Consider the following 25,808-nt stretch of genomic DNA (forward strand, 5'->3'; position numbering starts at 1 on the left):
TTATTTTAGGATAAGTTGAACTCTATCCTAACTGATATCACTATGTTTCCTAATCGTAGGCATTTTTAATAAGTTAGGCGTGATTAATAAAAAAATGTTATACTGATGTTTTTTAATAAAAGATTGTAAATATTCTTGCCTATTATCATTATTTTTGTATTTAAACAGTCATCTAACAATGTTACAAAATCAGGTAAAAATTCCGAACGTGCATTTCCCGTTGTGTATGAGAAGGGAAATCCCGTCTCGATCTCGTCTCGAAATTTTATGAGAAATAAAAAATCTCGTCTCGTCTCGTCTCGAACTAAAAATCCAATCTCGTCCATCCCTAGTTGTTAGCCTTTGATTTTTTTTTTTTACTAAATAATTTTATATCGAATTTGGATAAGATTGTTCTAAAACAAAAGTCTTTACTTGAATCAAGATTTTAGGCTATATAAATTTTAACAGCTATGAGGCTACTCGATCCACCTCTGAAGTAGGCTAATGTTCTCAAATTGTCCAACATCTAAATAGAATTGTTTGTAATAATAAGATGGAGATTACCAAGTTTCTTCCAAGTTTCCACATTTCTTCTTGTTTAAACTATTTGAAATAATTAGACTATTGGTTTAGCTTTTCACTTTTTACTAGAAAAATATTATAATATAAAAATTCATACAAACTAGTTTTTAAACTCTCACCCAGGCTAGTTCATGGTAGAAGAAGCAGGAAATCCAGTTGTTACCTAACACATGTTTTTCAGCAACAATGTATTCAGTCAGGTCTTCTATATCTTGAAGTTCACTGTTCACTTTTTAGTCACTCAGGCCAATTAATAGTATATAAAATTTAATTTGGGTAAATTACTTTTTGAGATTTGGTTTAGATATATATAATTATTTTTACTTTAGCTTGTGTTTGAAATAGATTTTAAACATAGTATATTTTAAATAGGCTTTTAGGCTTAATTGACTGGTAATAGGCTATTTATATATTATTAAATTATACACAATTTTATGAACTGTTGCAATTAGCCCACGTCCCTCCTTTATCCCAAAATGGGACCACCACTGATTACTGCTATCCGATACTGATTCCTGGTTCTTCTACAATGAGTTTGTGATTAGGAAAAAGTACCACTATTCCGATACCGATTCTCGGCTCTTCTAGACGAAGATCGTGCGATCGGAAAATTACCGTTGTTGGTGCATTTGTGCAAGAGGACGATACTGTTTCCGTGACCCAGGAGATGATGATGATGTTTGCATGGACGTGCGTGATAATCAGAATTTTTCTGCGATCACAAAAGACAACGACAATATGTAAACAGTATGATTTAAATTGGATTTCTGTAAATATCTATTAGGTTTTTTTCTTAAACCCCGTCCTTATAACAGTACGTATCTATAGGGCCGATTTACCAAATAGGCAGGGTAGGCACGTGCCTGGGGTGTGAAGTAATTGGCTTTTAGGGGGGGGGGGGGGTGCCAAAATATTGGGAAATAAAGGAATGGTGGTTGTATTTGCATGTGATCGCGGTAAATTTATGATAATCCCTCGCGCCTGTGTAGACATCATTTTTGTATCCCGCGGCCTTGTAGATACCGTAATCGTCTCCCACGATTGTGGCAAAATGCTAATTATTTAACACGGTCGTTTTTGCCCCGATCGAGGAAAAATTATAATTATCGTCTCCCATGATCGCGGCAATATATAAACATATCCTGCCGTCCTGGACATTGTCATCGTCTTGCGCGGTTGCAGTAAAATCTTATCATCCTGTGGGCTGTGAAGACTTCAATATATTGTTTGCCGCGGTCGTGTGGACATAGGTAGTAATCGTCTCCCGCGATCGCGGCAAAATTTTAACTGTAACACACAGTTGTCTGGAGATTATCATCCTCTTCCGTTATCGCGACAATACTCTGATCCTCCCTCGTGGCTCTGTAGGTATCATCATCATCTGCGATCACGGCAAAATTCCGATCATCCCGGGTGTAGACATATTATCGTCTCCCGCGGTTACGGATACGTAACTGTTGCCATGCGCAATCGCGGTAAATTCAAAAATTCAGGTAGAAATACGAAATTCATGCATACGGTAGTTCCCAGTTGAAATAACTCACAAATAATTCCTGGTTTTCCCGGTCGCTGGACAACCTGTTATATATATACATTGGAAAGGGGCGCTTCAATTAGCTTTGCCTAGGGTGCTGACAGGGTCAAAATCGGGCCTGTATATCTAGATCCGAAATTTCATGATCCGAATCCGTATTCGGAACCAAAAATTTCTTGGATCCGCCCATCACTATTTAAAATATTATTACTTAAAGGTTACACAACAAAATGAAGGTACATTATATTAATTTTATAAATTGACTTACCGTATTGGTACAGTATTTTCAGATTTCACAAGAAGTCGGTTGTAAACTAACTGTCCAAAGATATCCAATATGTCTGTGATCAGTACAAACTTGCTTGGGTAAAACTGGATGACTGACGTGTCAACCAATAACTTGGAACACTGAAATATTGTACACATTTATAATGGTTTTTATGTAGGATACCGATGAATTTAAAATTGCTAATATCATAACATACTAGAAAAAACTAAGATAGGAAAAATATACATAAATGTTATGCTTCTTTTCAAACAAAACATGTATCTTTTACATTTAACTACTAGATTAAATTTAAAATAAACAATATTAGTTTCAGCTCAACCCTGGCGTGGAAGGGCGTTTTACTGCCAGAGTTTTGGGTCAGTACTTATACAAGTGTTTAGTGGGGTAAGTGGGTGCCAAGAGAACGAAATATACTGCTAAACTGTGTCCATAGTATCAAACCAGAAGTAAATAAAGGTCTTTCAGTATTTTATATGGACTTTAAATCAGTTATTTGTATTTTATAACGCTTTTGTAGGCACTGAGAAAAATATAACCTATTATTTCCAGCAGACAACGTTTTACATTGAGTTATAAATGCAAATTTAACTATCAAATGAGCAGTTCATTTTACCTAACAATTTAATCGTTCCTATACACCCACATAACCAACACTGACCTGAATGGCAATTTTCAAGGCTTTGACTCGTTGGTCATCATTCCACGCTTGCACCAGCTCTTTGTTGAGTTGATCTATACGTCCAGCATACTCCTGTTGTGATAGGTCAGCCTCCTCTCTAACTGATCCTTCCTCAAAGTCATCCAGCTGCTCTAGTCTAGTCTTTACTGCAGAGCTCTGTGTCTTTACAACCACTACAACCAACACACACATTACACTAATGTAGGCCTACATGAGTTTTTATAACATGCAGTTTGTTGGAATTTGTAATCTTGATCCTCATTGCCGTCTTGGTATTAAGTTTATAACACCTGTCATGTATGATATTGTATGACATGTGTTTGTTATGTTTATTTTAATTGTTGTAAAATAAACTTCACTTCCACTATGGACTTTAGAAACCATACCGTGTAGTCATTTTATTCCTAATTATTATAAAGGAAAATCAATTATAATACCACTTTTTAGCGAATTTCCCTATAGGGAAGTAGCTATTACCGTAGGTGGCATGGGAAGACCTAGGCCAGGGACCGATTTACTTTTTCATTTTGATGTCCCCTGAGACCAAAAACATATATATATGAGTGTGTGTCCGTGAACACAATAACTTGAGTAATTTTTTTCCGATTTTGATGTAATTTTGTTTAAAGGTGTAAGGCGGGATAAACTTGAATGAGTTCGCGAACGAGCATGATTGGACCATGGGAAGGGGGTTTTACGGGGGTTTTTAAGGCATACAAATTGGTTTTTCTCATTTTTGACCCTCAAAACACAAAATTTACTAATTTCTCTCTATGCCTTTTTTAAAGAGCTTAAAAAAACAAATAATTTAGTATATTAACGTGTTTTTCTATGATTATTGGTAAAAGAGAAAATTCAAAAAATTGTAAATTTAAAATTCTCATGTTTTTCTTATGGAGAATATTGTAAAATGTTGTAGTTTGCTTGTTTATGGATATATTTTGATCAAACTTGTTAAATTTATTTATTTTATACTAAGCTATTAATATTTTACCAAAATAACCTCGCCGCAGCAAACCTGCCGTCTAAGTGAATTTCCATTTGGCTGAATTGATTTTCAATTGATCTATTTAAATAACTAGGTTTAACTAGTACCTAGGTTTGCTGCTACAAGAAAACTAATAAAGTGTGCTTTTAAGTAAAATAATTATAGCTTAATATAAAATCCATATATTTGCCAAGTTTGATCAAGGTTTATCCATAAACAAGCAAACTACAACATTTTACAATATTCTCGATAAGAATAACATGGGAATTTTAAATTTACATTTTTCTTTAGTTTTCTTCATAACCAATAACCGTAAAAAAACACTTTGATAGACTGAATTGTTTGTTTTTTTAAGCTAATTAAGAAGGTTTAGAGAAAAATTGGGAAATTTTATGTTTTGTAGGACAAAAATGAGATAAACCAATTTTTACTCCATAAAACCCCATTCCCATGGTCTGATCATGCTACAATGAAATGAAGAAAATTAAAAGTATTCTCGCCGCAGCAAACCTGCCGACTAAGCGAATTTCCATTTGTCTGTATTGATTTTCAATTAAATCTATTTTTTTAACATTAGGTTTAACGAGTAGGCCTACCTAGGGTTTTTGCTACAAGGAAACTAATTAAACTAATAAAGTATACTAAACTATTTCTTTTTTAAGCTCTTTAAAAAGGTCTAGAGAGAGATTGGGAAATTTTATTTTTAGGGTCAAAAATGAGAAAAACCAATTTTTACCCCATAAAACCCCCTGTAAAACCCCGTTCCCATGATCCGATCATGCTGGTTCATGAAATTATTTAAGTTTATCCCGCCTTACACCTTTAAACTAAATTTCATAAAAATCGGACAAAAATTACTTAAGTTATCGCTTTCACGGACATATTTATATATACAGGGTGATTGGTAGTCAGTGTGACAAAAATGTTTTCGTGTAGGGCCTAAGTACAAAGTAAATGAAGTGTGATGATGCATATAAGAGGTTCCAAGTCTAAAAATTAGCTTCCCAAAGTATTATTTTAAGTTTTTCAAAAATAACCATGTTTTTAAACTTAATACAGTAATTTCTCAATACCTGTAAATGGATTTGAATATATATAATGTCATTTTCGTGTTCTATATTAAATTTTGAATAAGAATAATAGAAAATAACAGAGGATCAGTAGTAAAAACTCCATTGTAAATATATTTAAAGATAAAAATTAAGATATTTGATAAAAATTTAAAAAAACATTGGTCTATTGCATTTTTTTACACCCTGTATACAACAAGGTGGTAAAATATGTTAAAAACTGCACTATTTTATAAACTTATGCTACACCATTGAGCTTTATGTCTGCTTATGTACCCTTTAGTGGTTTGAAGACTACAAAACATGGTGTCTTTAACATTTAAAACATAGAAAGTCGGCATGTTAAGCAAAAATTGTATTTTTGTTACAGCTTGAACGGTAAAAACAGTAAAAAAGTTCACTGTTTTCTGGTATTCAAACCACTAAAACAAACAAAAGCATATCTAAACCTCAATAGTGTAGCATATGGTTGAAAACCTTATAAAATGGTGCAGTTTTTAACATATTTGGCCACCTTATTGTATACAGGGTGTAGAAAAATGCAATAGACCAATGTTTTATTTTTATTTTTATCAAACACTTTCATTTTTATCTTTAAATCTATTTACAATGGAGTTTTTACTACTGATCCATCTAATATATAAAATTCTTGTGTCCCAGTGTTTGTCTGCAAACTCCTCCGGAACGACTTCACCGATCGTTATGAAATTTGGTGTGTAAATTCTGTAGGTATGCGAATCGGACGTAAACTCTTTCCTGTTTCGAAATTCTTAAAAGGGCTCCGCCCCAGTGGCTCTGGAGTTTCCCATGTTAACCTTATGAGAAATGGAATTAATGAATCTTAACAGCTGTTTCAATTAAACAAGTTGGTTCTGTTCTATGATGTTCAATAGCATTAAAGTTACAAGGATTACCAACAGGGTGCAGCACTATTATTTCTTTTACATTTATGACAACAGCTAATTTGCAACCAAAAGGTGAGTGAGCGTAGCGAACGAACTTAAACCTGGAGGCGAGTGAGCGTAGCGAACGAGCTAACCTGGAGGCGAGTTAGCGTAGCGAACGAGCTCCAACCTTAAGGCAAGTGAGCGCAGCGAACGAGCTCCAACCCAAAGGTGAGTGAGCGTAGCGAACGAACTTCAACCAGGACGTGATTGAGCGATGCGAACGAGATCATCTTGAAAATTAAACGTAACGGTACTTTCTTTCCATCGGTCTGTCTTAGGGGAAACCTATAACTTAGGCGATACGAAGTTCGCCGGGTCAGCTAGTCATTTTATATTATTCTTATTCAAAATTTAATGTAGAACACAAAAATGACATTATCTACTCAAATCCATATACAGGTAATTGAAAAATTGCTGTATTAAGTTTATTTAAATCATAGTTATTTTTGAAAAAACATAAAATAATTCTTTGGGAAGCTAATTTTTAGACTTGGAACCTCTTAATCATCAAACTTCATTTACTTTGTACTTGCACCAAAAACTTTTGTTACACTGAGTACGAATCACCCTGTATATAAATATATATATATACCATGTATATAGGCCTACACATAATATAAGTAAGATATAAATTTTTTTGTTTATAGTTCTGTTCACTTTGTAGGGCTACTTTTTCAATACATAAGTGAAATAAATACTCTGGATTTTATTATTTCACTTATATATATATATATATATATATATATAGCCTATACATGTATCAAAATTTGAACGAAAAGTGTTTTTGGCCTCTGGTGACATCAATATGAAAAATAATCGGTCCCGTGCCTAGGTCCGACCATGCCACCTACAGTAATAGCTACTTCCCTATAGGAAAATTTGCTAAAAATGGTTTTAAATCAGTTTTCAATGTCTGGCACAGAGGTGTGTTTAGTACTTACCTAATATTTTACAAATTGTTTAGCAGTTTTAAGGTAAACATCAAACTGGAATTGCTTGGTTAAAAACAGGTTATCGAAACCAGCCTTACCTTTTTCCCCTCCAGAAAGAAAACTCGACACCATGGATAGTTTCTCAGAGGTGGTAAACTTGCTTAGGATGGATGTTTTGCGAACTGCCCACGGCTCAATGTCGCTATACCTTTCCACTTTCTTTGATGACTTTTTGTCTTCTCTATCCCACTGTGAATGTATTTTTAAAGATTTTACATAAATAAAATTGTAGGCTGAGTAAATCTTAACCCCTCCCAAAGCACAACCTGTATACTAAGCAAATGTATAGTTGCTACTTATCTGAGTCTTCATTCAAATAAGTTGATACAGGGAAATTTAAACTTGGATCAATGTTCACATCACACAAAAGAATCATGGATCAAACGTCTAGGCCTAGTATTAAGTTCAAAACGTAAAATCATCTGCCTGGAAAGTCATTGAACTTGCTCAACATATTGGAGCTGTCAATTTTACATTATATGTTTACATTACATAATCTCGTGATGACAACATCAGACAGTGTAACTTTGTTATAAGGAAGTTTAGTTTTGTGTTTGTTTTTTTGTTATAAAAACACATAGGGAATATTTTGCTCTAAAAATGTTAAACTTTAAAAAGTTAAAACTCAACTTTTTTATCCTTATCTGTGTTTATTTTTCATTGAATAAATTGTAAAATGGTGATTTAAACTAAGAACAAAGATTTAGCTTTAAATACAAGGAATTGTGCCAACAGTGTTCTCAATCTATCTAGGCCGACTAATCTCAGTCTTGATTGAAATAGTGGTTAATAGAATTTTTTCCCTGTGGATCACTGTGAGACTGAACAAGATGGATTGTCAAACTAATAGGAGACATCTCTATTAGACTATTAATGGATTCGGTCAGACCTGGCAGTCTGAAACAAGCCAATCAGCAATTAAAGTTTCCTTAAATTCAACCCCTGTATCGATGGAACCTGATGAACATCCACTGCCACAAAGGGCGGTACTCAGACCGGTTTTTCTGTATGGTCTTGTGCGAGTAGAGATGTGAAATACCGTCATCATCAGGAACATTCCTTAGCTTCGGTAAAAGGTGAAATAATACTATTAATTTGTCACCTATTACTTCCTCGTGAAGGACGTTAAAACTGGTCGGTGGTCGCTAAGTAAGACACAATCAGTGATATTTTACTCACTCATTCTATCAGAACAAGGATACAAAAATAATCTTATTATTAAGGTACTGTACTATATTAATTTATTATGCTTGCTGTGAAGTTATTAGCAAGACACAATCAGCGGGATAGTTGTTTCATTTGTTCGCTTAAACAGTTCAAATGACGTTACTAAAATAATAGGGCATTCTCGGCTAATCTATTGATAGGTAATAGGTGACACCAGTAACAGTATTATTTATCCTATTACGTTAAATAACGCCCACCTCTATATGCAAGCTTTCTAAGCCACTTATGCACATTTACTACATCAAAACCATTATCTCCAAACACATACGTCAACTGGCAACAGTAATAAACAAGGGTTGACACCTGTACTATACGGTGGGGTCAATGAAATAAAATAAAATAATTAATTAAACAGAGACAAAAAATAATATGAAATGACGCAGAACAATATAAAGCGATAATTCCCACGCGAACGGAAACCGATAGAAATTTCCAAACATTAAAATATTTTTTATTCGAATAGTCAAAATTTCAAATTTCAAGGGGAGTCGCCATATAAGAAAGAAAGAAGATCTAGACTATTCTATTCCAGTGGGTGTCAGCCACCAATCAGATACAAGCATCACGTTACGTGACTTGAAGCACTCAGTGCTCACTCTTCACTCGACTCTCCAAACTACTCAACACCGTCTAGTCTACACCGTTGTCGACCATCGATGCCTACCATAATTCAGTATTGATAAGTAACTCTTCTTATTTCAACTGTCGTTGATAATGGCAGTTGCCTAGCGGGAGTGGTTCATAAACGGTTGATACTCGTGACGTGATTACGTCCAGACTACAGGACCATGGTCCACGACATCTAGATCCGCCATGTTCTTCGTTTGAGAAAACTACCAAAGGCAACTATAAAACAGGTTCCTGGCATAGATTACGATACAAACTAATTTTAAGTCCCCATTTCATGTAAATTCCAGGTAAAAAATGTAAGTCAAGAAGAATATAATTTTGTAAACGTTTATCAGTTGCCTCCTTTTATTAAGTTAGTCTTCAAAATAAGATCATTATTCTTCTTCTTTATAACTTTTGAAAACCAACAATCTAGAATTATTATTTAAAGTTTCCAAAATATTAAAAAACCAATAAAGAGGCAAAAATGTGGTTCGGATTTCACTATAAACTGTAAGTCCCTTAGTTACCATTAGCTGTATGGGCTATTAATTAACAGCAAGCTGTATCTAAGGAATAAGTCGGCCTTAGTCACTAACAGGACTATAAGATCGCGCCACTCATCCTACACTCATCTCCATTCATACTTGGCTTAAAATACCTACTTTGTATGGTCGCCATTTCATTGAAAAGTATTAAAATATTAAAGTAGGCTACTAAGATGAATGAATTCAGGACAGAGTATGGTAGGCATAGATAGTTGGAATGATAAATAAAAAACCTCTGATCCAAAATAGCAGGAAGGAATAAGATAGAATTAGGCATGTTATAGTACCACAATTCCTTCTGTGATGTGTGTTTTAGGGCAACAAAACTGAATTATTAAAGTAGGCCTATAAAATTAAATCACAAATTACATCTACAGAAACCTTATCACAGAACGTGATTCATTCTTGGCTAATGTCAATTTACTTTTATTACGTTTTTAAATACTTTTTGAACAAATATAACATATTTCAAGCTTGCTTGGCTGAGATAGGAGCTTGATGCAGACCTTAAATTACGGACAACCATCATCATAAATTGTACCACTATCAATACAAAATTAATGATAAACCTTTATGCCTCTGCACAGCTAAGAATAATTTTCATTGTTACTATTCATCAGCATCAAGTATGAAGGTAGTAACTTGGAAAAACAGGGTTTACTGCACCTCAGTCAAACAGTCCAACGATTATTCAGTAGAATCAGCTAATATATTTTCATTTTGTTGTAAAGAAAACAGTTTGAAAGCTCAATCTAATAATTTGAAACGGTTTTTTTTTTTTTGTCTCTACTAATTTGAGAGAACGGCTGGGCGTAGAAACTCGGTAGAGGTGTCTAAAGATAGATCTTGGTCTCCCCTCAAAAGATAAACAAGGTGAATTCCCATCGGGTTCTGCCCCAGTGGCCTTAAAATTCTCTTCCCATGTTATTCTTATGGAGGAAAAAATGGGGATTTGTCTCCACTAATTTGAGAGGATGGCTGGGCGTAGAAACTTCGTAGAGGTGTCTAACGATAGTTCTTGGTCTGCAGATGAGCCATCAAAAGAGAAACGAGGTAAATTCCCTTGGGGCTCTGCCCCAGTGGCCTTTAAAATTCCATTCCCGTGTTATCCTTATAGAGGAAAAAACAGGGGTTTTGTCACAGCTAATTTGAGAGAACGGCTGGGCGTAGAAACTTGGTAGGGGTGTATCAAGAAACGTCTTCGTCTGTAGATGAGCCATCTAAAGAGAAACGAGGTAAATTCCCTTGGGGCTCTGCCCCACAGGCCTTTAAAGTTCCCTCAGCAGATTCGTTTACATTATGCCATATGGTAATTTCACACTACTTTTAATGAACCAGCTGTTAATATTAAAATTGTACTACAAAGGTTAAGTGTTATGAGCGTATTTACTGAATCTGTCAAAAAGAAATGTTTATATTATTATTTATGATTTTAAAATTGAATTTAATTTTAAATTGAATTTGATTTTAAATTGAATTTGATTTTAAAATTGTTCAAAAATCTATGCTTTTAATGCACTTAGACAATATTATATTATGAAATCAGCAAAGTGTTACCTAAGCAAAGCAATTATTATTACATTCAAGAAAGAACGTCAGAGGTTTGTGAGATTATTAGCATAAAAGTTTTCGATAAATGAGTAGAAAATTGTGTCATACAATAAAAGCCTTGCAAGTGTAGAGGAGTACGTTAAGGATGTGAGCTGTGTTCAAGTTTTGACATGACTAACCACGGAGTATGTTTAATCTGTGGTTTTGGTGAAGTAGGTGAATTAATGGCAATTCAGGTATTTTAAAAATTTGGATGTGGTTCTGCAAATGTTCAAGATTTGTGGCCAAATTCAATACAATTTTGGTCCATCCCATCCACAAAATACATGCACAGCTTTATGTGATCAATACGGTCAAGGCAATTGACTCTCGCATATCAATAAAGTTCAAGTTCGAGAGCAACCTCAATTTCACAAAACTATGCCAGAAGTTAATCAATTAGCAAATAAGTACAGGATGATTAAATACATTGGTCGATGTGGCAAGAGAAGGAATCTAAATTGTTTGGACCCGCATCGAAGTAAGAATGTTACTGCTTTCTGGAGAATCAGATATTTTTATCAAATACAAAAGAACAGATTTAATATGCCTCCCACTGATAAAATTCTGTATTTTTATGACCTAGGATGGTGATTCACTTATACAATTCAAATACGATCTGAATGATTTTCCTAAAGCAGATGGAACCAGTTATTATTAATATTGACTCTTTCCGTCTAATGACAGACCAATTATATGAACTACTTTCCCCATATAGTGAAAGAGGCTTTAACATGAACAAAACTAATGAACAAGAAACAATATTGTTACAAGACTCCTAAAAAACCTTTTAGGCAAAGACGATGAAAGGACAGAAAATATTGTATTCAACGAATTCATCAACCACGTTTTTAACGTATCGTCATACTCATAATTATTTTTATCCTCCCTTCATTTAACTAAAATTTTAATAACTTCACTCTATCCATCGCAGTTAGCTGAATTAACGTAAAACCTAAAGTAACCATCGATTTCAACGGGTTTCACCTAGTCTATGTATTAATAGGCAAGCTTGTTTCTTTAAAACCTTTTTTCTCAGCTCAAGTGCAATAGCAGGGAAAATCCCGAATACTGTTAGAAAGATATTTTCTTGTAGGTGTGCAGAATCCCTTTAAAAACTAAAATAGGCTACAACATAAGCACAAAAATTTAATTTAAAATTTTAAAAAATTAACATGGGCCTTATGGGTTGCCATGCTGGTAACGAAATAACAACACAATGTAAATAGCAAATCAAAACAAATGAAAGAACAGTAGAACTCCAATTATCCAAACTCCAATTAACCGAATCTCCGATTATCCGAATCGCTTATTTCAACAATTTTAAAAACGTAAAGCTACAGTAATAATAAGTTTTGCAAAATATCAAAGAATTGTTACTAAACAAATTTAGCCAAGCTGTAATTTTGGACTTTGATGGAACACTATTACTGTAACTTAAGAACATGAATAGAACACATTTGTGCTATGAGCATTGTGTAAACTGTACAAATGTTCTGATTTCTTTATTATTAATTAAAAGTTCATTTAGTACCGAAAATAAGAATTTTTCTTGGAAATTCCCGGATTTCCTGTTAAACTCCGATTATCCGAATTTTCGATTATCCGAATGGGGTCTGGTCCCAATTGATTCGGATAATCAGAGTTCTACTGAAATTCCAATCACATGTATACTTATAAAATGTGTACTGTATGAAATGCACTGCAATCTTGTTGGCCTGTGTACATTAATAATATTTGTTTTGTGGTATTTTCACCAGCTGTAAAGCAATCATCCATCTAAAATATAAAATCAAAATAATAACATAAGCAAATTTAGTTCTCAGTGGTGGTGAGTCTGATTTTGCACTGATTGTGTGTTATATAATATCTCCTTTTTGTTTAGTGTAATTTTGATCATTTTACTGTATTTGTTTACTATAAACTTGAATGACTTTCAAGTATCATTCTGAAATGCCTCTATGGCGAACATTAACTGGCCAGGTAGAAAGGAGAAACCGTAACCCTCTCTATAATATTAGAGTTAATCAAAGATGTAGTTATTATACCGAATTTGATAGATAGTCTTAGATGTGCGTTAAGATAAGTGCCTCGGGAGTTTTGTGGCCCAGACATTGGACTTATGAACTTAAAACGCAGATTTTGCTATGGGAAACACTTCTGGTCCGAAGCAACACAACGTGATACGACGGCATTCACATCATGTTGCAACAAGGGCAAAATTGTTTTACAGCCCTTGATACGAACTGCTTTAAGCGAATTTCCCCTAAAGGGAATAAGCTATTACCATAGTACTCATGGTAAGACCTGGACCCGGGACCAATTTGCTTTTTCGTTTTGAGGTCCCTAGAGACCAGAAACATCATCCGTTCAAATTATATATATATATTTATATATGTGTCCGTTAGCGCGATAACTCGAGCAAAAATCATCCGATTTTGATGAAATTTGGTACAAACTTGTAAACCTACGTTTATTCTAACGAGTTCGCGAACCAGCATGATCGGACTATGGGAACAGGGGTTTATGGGGGGTTTTATGGGGCAAAAATTAGTTTTTCCCATTTTTTACCCTTAAAACTTAAAATTTAGCATTTTCTTACCAAACCATTTTGTAGAGCTTAAAAAAAAACAAATAATTTAGTATATTGAAGCGTTATTATGCGGCTAATGGTTACGGAGAAAATTCCAAAAAACTGTAAATTTAAAATTCCCATGTTATTCTTATGGAGAATAAGTAAAACTGTTGTAGTTTGCTTGTTTATGATCATATTTTGATCAAATTTGGAAAATGCATTCATTTTATACTAAGCTATTAACATTTTACAAAAACACCTTTTTACCCTACCTATTGCAGCAAACCTAAGTACTCGTTAAACTAATGTTATTTAAATAGGGAATAAATGTGATATTTTTAAGGAGGCATTTTAGTGTAAATCCAATCAGGCAAATGGAAATTCGCTTAGTCTGCAGGTTTGCTGCGGCACGGGTATTTTAAAGACACTTTCAAAAGAAATCCCTATCACATGTTTTATTTAAAGCATGGGGTGAAAATAGAGAAGTCTGTACATTACATATTTTTGGTTGAGTTTTTGACCTCTGGACGACCTCTAGTTTTTTTATTCAAACATGCACAAAACAGATTTAAAACAGAATTTAAACGCTAACTTGATCATCATGAAATCATGATAGTGCTACCTACACTTAATTTTAGTGTTTGATGAATTTGCAAGTTTTAAAAAGTTGTTTTTACAACAAAAGAGGTACGCTGATTCAAGTGAGTAATCGTTGCACTATTCGTTAAAGTTAAAAGTGAAACCTTTTTTATCTTAAGAAAGTAAGCCAAGGGCCAGTAACATGAATTTTGTTTAATAGTAATTTAGATTTATCTTGGTGGTGTACAAGTGAGCCTACTCACAGATTCTGTAGCCATAACTGACAATGGATCCTGACTGGCAGCAAACTGACTTAGCGGGTCTGTCCCGTCTAGAGCTACCGTGAGCGGGTCCAATACTGGGGGAGTGGGGGTGGATGACCCGGTACTGGTTACAGTGCTACCCCCCCTCCTACTGGCACCCTTGCTTTCACTGACCTGTGAAACATATACAAATAAGAGCCAGAGGACTATACTATACTAATACTTTCTTACAGACACGCCCTCAGACAACTGCAGGCTAAAATTACTTTGTAGCTTGAGATCTGTTGTATGAAAGAAACTAACCAAAATCCAAAATATCTAAAATTGGTAGGCTACAAATATGAATGTGTAGGTTGGTGCAATACAAAACCTAACATTGTGTGTACAAAATTATCAAATGGTGGTTCTATACTAATCTACAGGCACTAGCATCTGTACAGCATTGTGCTCTAAAAACTCAGGCAAAATACCATGTCTGCTGACTACACTGTAACCTAGAATTTAGTTGATACATTGTCCGGAGGAATATCTCTGGCCATGTCGCTGAACTTTGCCTGCAATACACATTGACTTAACTTTTCCCTGTAGATTGTTTCCTCAAGAGGGTCTAGGTGTTTTTGCAGCAGCAGCATAAACATATATCTTCAACAGTATTTATATCCTTCTCCTGGCTCTGTCAAAGTTCTAAATCACAAAATTAAGTGAGGGGTTTTCAGCTGAGTCAAAATTACCGTTAGCAATAAACTTTTAATATTGATTTTGCATTATTGGCTCTAATACTGAATACAGAAGGAATATGAAATATATAGGCCTACAAAGGAAGACATATAAGGATAAACATTGAAGATTCCTATTAATCTTTAATAACACAGTACACAAAAACTGAATGTCAACAGTTGTCGGGCGTACCTAGGACAACAGTGGCCTTGGGCTGCTAGCTAATCTTTCTAGAAGTTGTAGCTGGACTGTCATCATTTTTTAACTCCCATCCCAATCAGTTACCAAAACCATCTTAGAGGTCTATTCACACACATCAGATCTGGCGTGTCACAGTTCAGGCAAATAATTGATTCCTAATTGGATTTTCTTTTGCGCTATCTACACTCATCCAGCAACATTTTCCACGCAGTTCTGTGAGTCACACTGCCGGCGTCCGTCAGTCAGTTTCAGATTCCTTCCCACCAAATATTGGGATTGTTTGGACCCCTGACGGTTGTTTGATGTATGTGTTTTTTGTTATTTAAATAACAGTGTTTACATTTTAAGTAAGTTACTGTGGCGTCAACTCCGCCACAGCTGTTTATTCCGTATTTTATTTTAATATTTATTTTGCAACAGCTGTTAGACAATTAATTGAGCGGAGCGAGCGAAGCTCTTATACCTCGACTCTTATGCATTTTGTAATACGCAAACTCCTCCTAGACGGCTGAATCGATCGTTTTAAAATTTTGCATGGTGATAAAGACCATATCGGTGAGTGCCAACATATATATGGCGTTAAAAAAGTCTCTCAGGAATCCGCCCCACTGGGTCTCAAAGTTTCAATGTAATCCTTATGGGAGCAGTATTTGACACATAAACAAAGACATATGATCAGCTGGTGACTTTTGAATGCAGTAGATAAAGAAATATAAAGGAATAGCATTATTCCACAGATATTAGAACAGAAACGGTATGGACATAAATATAATCCAATGACGACACTAGCTTGAGGTCCATGACGTAGGAAGTGGTGAAAAAAGTAGTAAAGATGAGCAGTCTGGAGTGTGGAAACTGTTTATGACGATTAGATTTAGGTAAGTCACCATGCATTCCTAAAATTCAATGGGAAGTGAGGAAAACAGGTCCGCGACATAGAAAGTGGTGAAGGAAGTAGTAAAGGTGAGCAGACTGGAGTGTGGAAACTGTTTATGACAATTAGATTAAGGTATCTGCAATCCTAAAATGCTATTGGAAGGGAGGGAAACAGGTCCACGACGTAGGAAGTGGTGAAGGAGTAGTAAAGGCGAGCTGTTCGGGGTATGGGATCTGTTTATGACCATTAGATTAAGGTATTTGCAATCCTGTGATGCTATGGGAAGGGAGGGGAACAGGTCCGTGACGTAGGAAGTGGCGAAGGAAGTAGTCAAGGCGAGCTGTCCGGAGTGTGGAAACTGTTTATGACGATTAGATTAAGGTATCTACAATCCTAAAATGCTAAGGGAAGGGAGGAAAACAGGTCGGAGGTGTAGGAAGTGGTGAAGGAAGCAAGGCGAGCTGTCCGGAGTGTGGAAACTGTTTATGACGATTAGATTAAGGTATCTACAATCCTAAAATGCTAAGGGAAGGTAGGACAACAGGTCGGAGGTGTAGGAAGTGGTGAAGGAAGTAGACAAGGCGAGCGGTCCTGGAGTGTTGGAACTGTTTATGACAATTAGATTAAGGTATCTGCAATCCTAAAATGCTATGGAAAGGAAGGGAAACAGGTCCGTGACGTAGGAAGTGGTGAAGGAAGTAGTAAAGGTGAGTTGTTCGGAGTGTGGGATCTGTTTATGACCAATAGATTAAGGTATTTGCAATCCAATAATGCTAAGGGAAGGTAGGTAAATAGGTCCGTGACGTAGGAAGTGGTGAAGGAAGTAGTAAAGGCGAGCAGTGCGGAGTGTGGGAACTTTGATGACGATTAGGTTAAGGTATCTGCAATCCTAAAATGCTATGGGAAGGGATGAAATGAGGTCCGCGAAGTAGTAAGTGGTGAAGGAAGTAGTAAATGCGAGCAGTCCGGAGTGTGGGAACTTTTTATGACAATTAGATTAAGGGATCTGCAATCCTAAAATGCTATGGGAAGGGAAAGAACATGTCCGCGAAGTAGGAAGTAGTGAAGGAAGTAGTAAAGGCGAGCAGTGTGGAGTGTGGAAACTGTTTATGACGATTAGATTAGGGTATCTAAAATCCTAAAATGCTATGGGAGTGGAGGAAATGAGGTCCGCGACGTAGGAAGTGGTGAAGGCAGTAGTCAAGGCAAGCTGTCCGAGTGTGGAAACTGTTTATGATGATTAGATTAAGGTATCTACAATCCTAAAATGCTAAGGGAAGGGAGGAAAACAGGTCGGAGGTGTAGGAAGTGGTGAAGGAAGTAGTCAAGGCGAGCTGTCCGGAGTGTTGGAACTGTTTATGACAATTAGATTAAGGTATCTGCAATCCTAAAATGCTATGGAAAGGAAGGGAAACAGGTCCGTGACGTAGGACGTGGTGAAGGAAGTAGTAAAGGTGAGTTGTTCGGAGTGTGGGATCCTGTTTATGACCAATAGATTAAGGTATTTGCAATCCAATAATGCTAAGGGAAGGTAGGTAAATAGGTCCGTGACGTAGGAAGTGGTGAAGGAAGTAGTAAAGTATGAGTATAGTGTGAGACCCGTCTGTGGCAGTTAGATTAATGTATCTTCATTTCTAAAATGCTATGAGAAGGGAAGGAAACAGGCCCCACGACGTAGGAAGTGGTGAAGGAAGTAGTAAAGGTGAGCAGTGTTGAGTGTGGGAATGGATCAATGTATCTGCAATGCTAAAATGCTAAAATTGGAAGAGACTGTATACTGTAGGTTAAAATTATTACAAAGCACGAATCGATACATATTTTTGATACATGAAATCGTTAACAATAGAAATTTACAACAATGCTATATATTAAAAGGTATGTTCTGAGTCATAACTCAACAATGGGTGAACGGGTTTGACGATTGTAAATATTAATGAAATGAGTAACACCTCTCCTGTGATAGCGGTGGAATTATGAACATCTTCACTATCAAGCTCAAGTCCTGGTAGATCTCCCATATTGTGTACATCATACTTAGGTTGTCATGAAACCATAAACGCCCCATATGATCACGACAAAATAGTTAGTGTCCACTGCAAACATGGCAATTTTGGGAACATTTCTTTTTGTTACAACTGTGAACATCTCCCACGATGAAATCTTGGACGTCTACATTGTTAGTATGTTCTCCACAATAGGTGGACAAGCCTGTAGTATGCCTGAGGAGTATCGTGAGCATTCGTACACTGGAAAATTGCAAATACATTGCTGCTCAAAACCTCATATTTAGAGGCTTTTTTTCTTTTATTGGCTTACAAAGTGTCTCTAGACTGCTTGCAGATTATAGAAGGGTATGAAAAACGTAAATTATGATCTAACTAGCTGTACCCGCGGGCTTTGCTCTGTTTTGACTTCAAAGTAAAACTATTGTTGCCGTACCGGGTTGGGTGGCATTTCGAGTGGCTATTCATGGTTAGTTTGAAAAACAACATTGGACTTATTAAGCTCTCAGAGAGTATTTGGGCCCTAAGAGAGTATTAAAATAAAAATGAAGTGACTATCTCCACTAAGCCTGTGGTTTTATATTGGCTCTGTTAATGAAAAAAATCAGCTCAATTGGTCAAGTAGTTTTCATGTTATTGACATAGGTACTTCAAACATTCATATCTATAGGCTAGTATTAGTTCCTTCCATCCAAGTGTTTAAATTACTGTTATCAAAAATTCAAACAAAAAGTTAATAGTGCTGCACCCTGTTGATAAACCTTTTTAACTTTCTTAACACGTTCGCTGCTGGCGTTGTATTTTTACAACGTGCCTACCCGGCGCCAGGAGCTAGCGTTGTACATATACAACGCTGTGTCATTGTTGTTTAACGTTTCCATGGATTAGCCAGCTCGTCACGAGCGTCCTATATTTCTTTGCAGCTCGTGGGGACGTACTTTTCTGACAATAAAAAGTATAGTTTCCCAAAATCCCCACCAGGGTCGTTTAGAACAGGGCTTTGTCCCCACCTCTTTTCTGCTAGATAGCGACACTACTTTACGAACTGCAACCTGGGTAACGCTACTATCTATCAGAATCGCTTGGTACTATGTCCAAAGCCAGTTTTATTGCAGAACATTGCCATCCAGTATAACTACTGTTGTTTTTACTGTAATTCAGTGTGTCGTCAGCAATGTTTATGCAGCGACAAGCGTTAGTTCAGCTCCTGGCGCCGTCCCGGCATCTAGCGGTCAGCAGCGAACGTGTTAATGCTAAATAGTCAATGATGCTATTGAACATCATAGAACAGAACCAACTTGTTTAATTGAAACAGCTATTAAGATTCATTAATTGCTTTTAAATATGAAAAAAGATAAGGCTTACATGGGCAACTCCAGAGCCGGGGGCGGAGCACAAAAGTCTGATCAAAATAAAAACTACTTAGTACTATTTAATGCCTAAAGAATCAGTGTACCAAGTTTCAGCCTCCTAGATAAATGGGAAGTAGGAGAATTAGTGATGAGTGAGTAAGCCTCAGTCAGTCAGTCAGTGAGGGCTTTGCATTTTATGTTTAGATATAACACATTTATTTACTTCTAAAAATATAAGCAACACAAATTTTTCATACTTACTACAACTACATTTGATTTGAGAGGGTTATCTAAAACTTCTTCTCTTGGTAAAATAGATTTATTTATAGCTGGCTGAATCTTACAACACCTGAAAAAAAAAATGAAAAAGGAACAATGATTTATTTTCATTAATAATTACTAGTGTACATGTTGCTCGAAATCGAGCAATTGCAAAGAAGTACTGGAGTTATTTATAAACAAATAACTTGTTTAAAAACTAATAACAGCCATAATTTCCGATGATTTTAAAAGAGTGACTAAAAGATTATTAACTAATGGAAATACTCACGATTTACATAACAGTCCTATTCCAGTTTAAAGGGTTAATTTTTAACTATCAAACTTCCCATGGACGGGAAAAGGTAAGCTTACAATTCAATTCAACGTAAAAAGGCTGTCAGCTTTTATAATGTGACACCGTACCTAAGTTATTTAGCCAATTTGTAGACAATAAGGTGTAGGCTACTTTAAACTCTACAGAACAGAGTTAGGAAAAAACTGGCATAACTCTGAAATGGTGTTATTTATAATAGGCATACTCATATGGCAAATCCTTAAAATAAAAATTCAATATTTAATAACTTAATATTGTACATGTTGTTCGAATTCGAGCAATTGCAAAGTGAATGATTTCAAAACGAATAACAGTCATATTTACAATGAGTTTAAAAGAGTGATCTCAAAGATTACCGGTGTGTAACTCAGACCATGTTTATCTTCGTTATTGATAAACCTAAAGCATTCCGGCCGGTTTTCTCCTTCTCAAAATGCCTCCCTGTCCGTCATTGATAGAGGGCGTTACGTTTCTTTTATTACGTTTTATTTTATTACGTTTCTTTACCGGAAAAATCAAATTTAATGAATCATATAGTGATTACAACCTTAGTTTATTAAGTGCCAAAGCTTTTGTGATAATAATTTTAGTAAGATAAAGTGATTTTTAACTGTGAAAACGAACTTCAAAACTTGGTAAGATCAAACCATACTACTTCCATAAGCAGACTTTTGATAGAAGATTTCAGTAATTTTATTAGTTTTCAAACATAAACCTACTATTTCATAAGCTTCTACAGTTTAATATCAATAATTTAACGAGAGTGCAAAAGTGCAAAGTGAACTATTAAGATTTTACACAGTTAACATAACTGAAATATGACCGGTAGACGGCCATTTTGAATTCTGTATGAAACTGAAACTAGCCATCATTGCATGCAAGTTAACTTAGTAGAAGTAGAAGAACCATCAAGCCAATCAGAACGCTCTACTTCTGAAAGCTCAAATCACCAAACACTCACGCATGCACATCCCTATTTACTATTTACTCACACACTCGCACTTAGCCAAATTGTATGCTTACAATCACATCAATTATTTAGCTAGGCATCAATCACAAACAAAACCAGTCTAGTCAAACATGAACATACATTAACCTCTCACTCTGACTCAATACAGGGAAATTAGGACGCAACTCACCAAATCTAAAGACTGCTTTCCAGCCCGCCTAACACCTTTGGGCCTACCACACACCAAAGACCCCTCTCCTTTTTCCCAAATATCCCCCCCCCCCCAAAAAAAAAAAAAATAATGTCTCAAACAAGGAAAAATAAGACAAAAAGTAAACAAGAGACTGACCCTCCCCTGGAGGAAACTCTGCATAATAGGCCTACGTATCCATGTATAGTTTGTTACATAAGTATTAATGATGATGACAAAGCAGTAGCCTGCAACTGTAGTGACGTAAATTGGTACCATATAGGCTGTGTTAATGTTAGCGATGAGCAGTATAGTATCTTAAGGGACGAAAACGACACACTAGTTACATGGGTTTGTCGTAATTGCAAGGCATTGTCTGTGGCACATAAAAAAGACACTATGGAAGATAAGCAATATAATGAAATAATAAAGATCCTACTCGATGATATAACAGATCTTAAGAGTGAAATAGATAACCTTAAAACAGAAAATATTAGGCTCTCTGAAGTAATTGCAAAAAAGACTGAAGTTATTTTTAAACTTGAACATGCAATCTGTAATATAGCTAATGACAGTAAGCAGGTAGGGCCAAAACCAACAAATGAAATCAGCAATAGAGTAACTGAAGCAAAGAGTAGGCCTAAGAATGTAACTAATATTACTACCGAGAATGAAGCCCAAAACGCTCTGCCTACCAAAAACAATGTAAATAGGAACGAGCATAGGGGTAGCTCTTCTAAATCCGTAAGTAAGAACGTCTCCTTTAGCGATAAACTGAAACAAAACACCATGGTACGTGAATCTGACTCTGTTACCCCTGAGAAGGAAATTCGTAGACTTCCACTAATTATAGGTGACTCGTTATTGACTGACACCTCTAGAATTATCAGTAAGTCAGAGCACAAGGCAAATGTGAAAGTAATCCCCGGCGGAAGAATACCGGATTTCAGTAGATTCCTCTCTGAGCAAAGGACACTTCCAAGAAAGGTTATTGTAAATTTAGGTTCTAACAACATGTCATCAGCAAGAACCCCGAACCATGTAATGCGTCCACTATGGCTGACTATTGAGGCATACAAGAAACTCCACCCAGGGACGGACTGGTATGTGATGTCAATACCATATAGATATGACAGTTACCGTAGATTTATAGAGGAAACCAACAATGCACTACGATTCATGTGTGCGCAGCTGAAAATAAATTTTATTGACAACACAAGCCTATTAGGAGAAGAACATCTGAAGTGGGACGGAGTCCATCTAAACAGCGAAGGGGCGGAGATCCTGACCAGACGCATCATTGACATCATCGGGCCTGTTGCAGAGGACGTAGATGAGAGCCATGATGACAATCAAGAGCACCCAAACTCCAAGTCACCGACTTCCCCGCAGACGACACAGCACACCGGCCAAAACCCACCCCCCACCAGCCTAACAATCAACATACCCGACAAGTTTCCAACACACAGCACAATATTAATTTCCATAAACCATTAACTATCTTCCATCTCAACATACAGCGAGGACTACAAAACAAAATTGACAGATTGCTTATAGAGGTAGACAAAATTAGGCCTGACATCTTGATCCTGTCGGAACACGGTCTAAAGAGTGAAGAGCTTGCAGTTACAAATATTGAAGGATATGTGCTGGCATCACAATTCTGTAGAATCCATCACATGTGGGGTGGTGTTGCAATTTACCTAAGAAATAATTTCCATATCGACTCAGAAGAAATTAAACTGCAGGAACTGTGTAGGCCTACGGCAGAAGAACAAAAATTTGAGACTGTTGCAATCAAACTAAAATATAAATTCTATAACATCATACTGATTGGTACATACAGATCACCTGATAGTACTACTGAAGAGGATTTTCTAACAAAACTGGCACACGTCTTACAGAATTAGACCACGAAAAATAACTACTGCCTGATCCTAGGCGACGCCAATTTTGACATTTTGAAGCCTGACAATCGGGGTGTAAAAAATCTCCTATGCCTGTTGACTGAATATGGATGTTACGCATATGATTTTCCTGTGACGAGAAAAACTCCAACATCTCTCTCTAGTATTGACGGATGTTACACCAACTTACAACCAGATGAAATATCTGTACAAGCACACCTGACCAGTTTTTCGGATCACCACTATTTAATATGTAAAGTTAAAAATAAGAATAAACACCAGCCGGCTACCTATAAATACTCAAGAAATTTTTCTAAGGCTAAATTGAAAGAGTTAAAAGAAAAACTAAGTACAGTAGATTGGGCGCCTGTTTATGCATTAAGATCTGTGGATGAAAAATATAACAACTTTCTAAAGATTCTTCGACTCAACATGGACCACATTATGCCTAAGGAACCAAAGAGGGTCTCAACAACAAACAAAAATATTTTTTGGGACAAGGACATCTTGGAACAAAAAGCAGCTCTGCAAATTGCCCACAACAAATATCTGCTCACTGGTGCGGAGGACGACAAGGAAGGTTTCCATGACATAAAGAGAGCTTATGACCAACAAGTTAATAGTACACAAAGACGCCACACTGCAGAAAAAATAGCTCAGGCTGACAACAGAACTAAAGCTATATGGAATATAGTAAATAATGAGAGAAAGAAGAGCACTACACAACAAAAACAAAATTAGCCTAATGCAACATGGCAAACTAATACATGACCCTTATTACGTGAGCAATATTTTTGACAAATTATATACACAGCCTACCCTGGATCATACCACCAACCAACCAGATAATGACATCAAACTGATGGAGCCTGACAGAGGAGTGCCACCGTTGTCTTCTTTCAACTACATATCTGAACGGGAATTGGATAAACTCTGTAGCAGTATGAAGCCTAACAACTCTGCGGGATTTGATGATGTCACAGGGAAGATTCTCAGGTTCTGCAAGGAAGAGCTGTTAAAGCCTGTTTGCCATATTATCAATAGATTCAACAAGCCACAGTGCCTGAAAAGTTAAAGATAGCAAAAATCTACCCTGTCTTTAAAAAGGGCGACAAACATGAACCCAATAATTATAGACCAATTTCAAATCTGCCAGTCATACCTAAACTGCTTGAGCGTGCTATTTATAACTAATTATCTACCCACCTTCAAAACTACAATCTTTTATCTCCATGCCAACACGGTTTCAGAAAGGGCCATAGTACCAACACGGCAATAGCTCATCTATGCAAAACCATAAATGATCTGTGGGAAAATAAGTGTAGCGCTTCAGCCTTTTTTTGGACCTACAAAAAGCCTTTGACAATTTAAACTGGGAAATTTTTCTTCAGAAACTTAAACAGTTCAATATCACGGACCTAGCTCTAAATTGGGTTAAAAATTACGTTGATGACAGGCAACAATTTGTCGAATTAGGCTATCAGCACCACAACACAATTGGAACCGTCAAATCATCCTTAAGGAAAACAGTGGTAGGAGTCCCACAGGGATCGATATTGGGTCCTTTGTACTTTCTAATTAATATTAATAGCCTACCAGAGTCACTGAATCATAATCTGAGAACCATACTCTACGCAGACGATACAACAATAGTAATCCCTACAAAGTACCATGAGAACAATAGCAACATAGTCAATTCAACCCTGGACGAGGCTACCTCTATCTGCAAGTCACTTAAACTCAGCATTAACACCACAAAAACCGTTCACATAAGTTTTAAGCCAAACAACAGTAATAGAGCTGATGAGGACTGGCAAGGATTGAAGATTCCCGTTACCGCATCAACCAAATTCTTGGGAGTTATTATAGACCAAAACTTGAGTTGGCAAGATCACACCGACCATCTCTGCAAAAAATTAGCTACGGCTCACCATGTAATTATACGCATTAGAGCTATAACTGATGAAAACACTGCAATTCTGGCTTACCACTCACTTTTTTCTTCCCATCTGCGGTATGGAATCGTCGCCTGGGGATCCACCCAGGAGAAGAACACAGACCGCATCATGGTTCGGCAAAAGAAGACCCTTAGAACAATATTGCGCCTGCAACCCTCGGAGCACTGCAAACCATTTTTTACCCAACACAAAATCCTTACCGTCTATTCCCTCTTTATATATGAAACCATAATCCTGGCCAGACAACAATCCCCAACCCTACGACAGGAGAAACACTCCTATAACACTCGCAACAAACACAATATTGACCTACCTCAGCATAGACTCCAAAAATTTAACAAAACCCCAACCTATTCTGGCTCATTTTTCTACAATCTCTTGCCTCAAGACCTAAAAAATCTACCACCAACACGCACATTCAACATAAAACTTAAACAATACCTTGCTGATAGGCCCTACTATAAAATCTCAGACTTTGTGTCTGACCACACTTTCTCACGTCTCGATTCGTGAAGAAAGAAGACCCTGCAGTTAAAAATTGACGATTCCCCGATCGGCTGATCGTGGAGAAGACGCCGGATGTAAGATGTAAGGGCCAATTGAGA

General features: G+C 36.3%; 1 protein-coding gene across 1 annotated transcript in view; it reads right to left on the reverse strand.

Moving 5' to 3' along the window:
- Positions 1-25,808, reverse strand: part of LOC129001386 (VPS35 endosomal protein-sorting factor-like) — a 144,731-nt gene that overhangs the window by 112,342 nt on the left and 6,581 nt on the right. The window contains exons 2-6 of the mRNA XM_054428675.1: positions 19,866-19,953; positions 14,455-14,628; positions 7,102-7,252; positions 3,046-3,239; positions 2,367-2,506 (exon numbers count right to left, since the gene is read on the reverse strand). Of these exons, the coding sequence (XP_054284650.1) occupies positions 2,367-2,506; positions 3,046-3,239; positions 7,102-7,252; positions 14,455-14,628; positions 19,866-19,953 (747 nt within the window). The remainder of the gene's footprint in view (positions 1-2,366; positions 2,507-3,045; positions 3,240-7,101; positions 7,253-14,454; positions 14,629-19,865; positions 19,954-25,808) is intronic.

Source organism: Macrosteles quadrilineatus, unplaced genomic scaffold (assembly GCF_028750875.1).
Source record: "Macrosteles quadrilineatus isolate MER2022 unplaced genomic scaffold, UCM_ALF_1.0 Scaffold_1__1_contigs__length_201487025, whole genome shotgun sequence".
Classification (NCBI taxonomy): Eukaryota; Metazoa; Arthropoda; class Insecta; order Hemiptera; family Cicadellidae; genus Macrosteles; species Macrosteles quadrilineatus.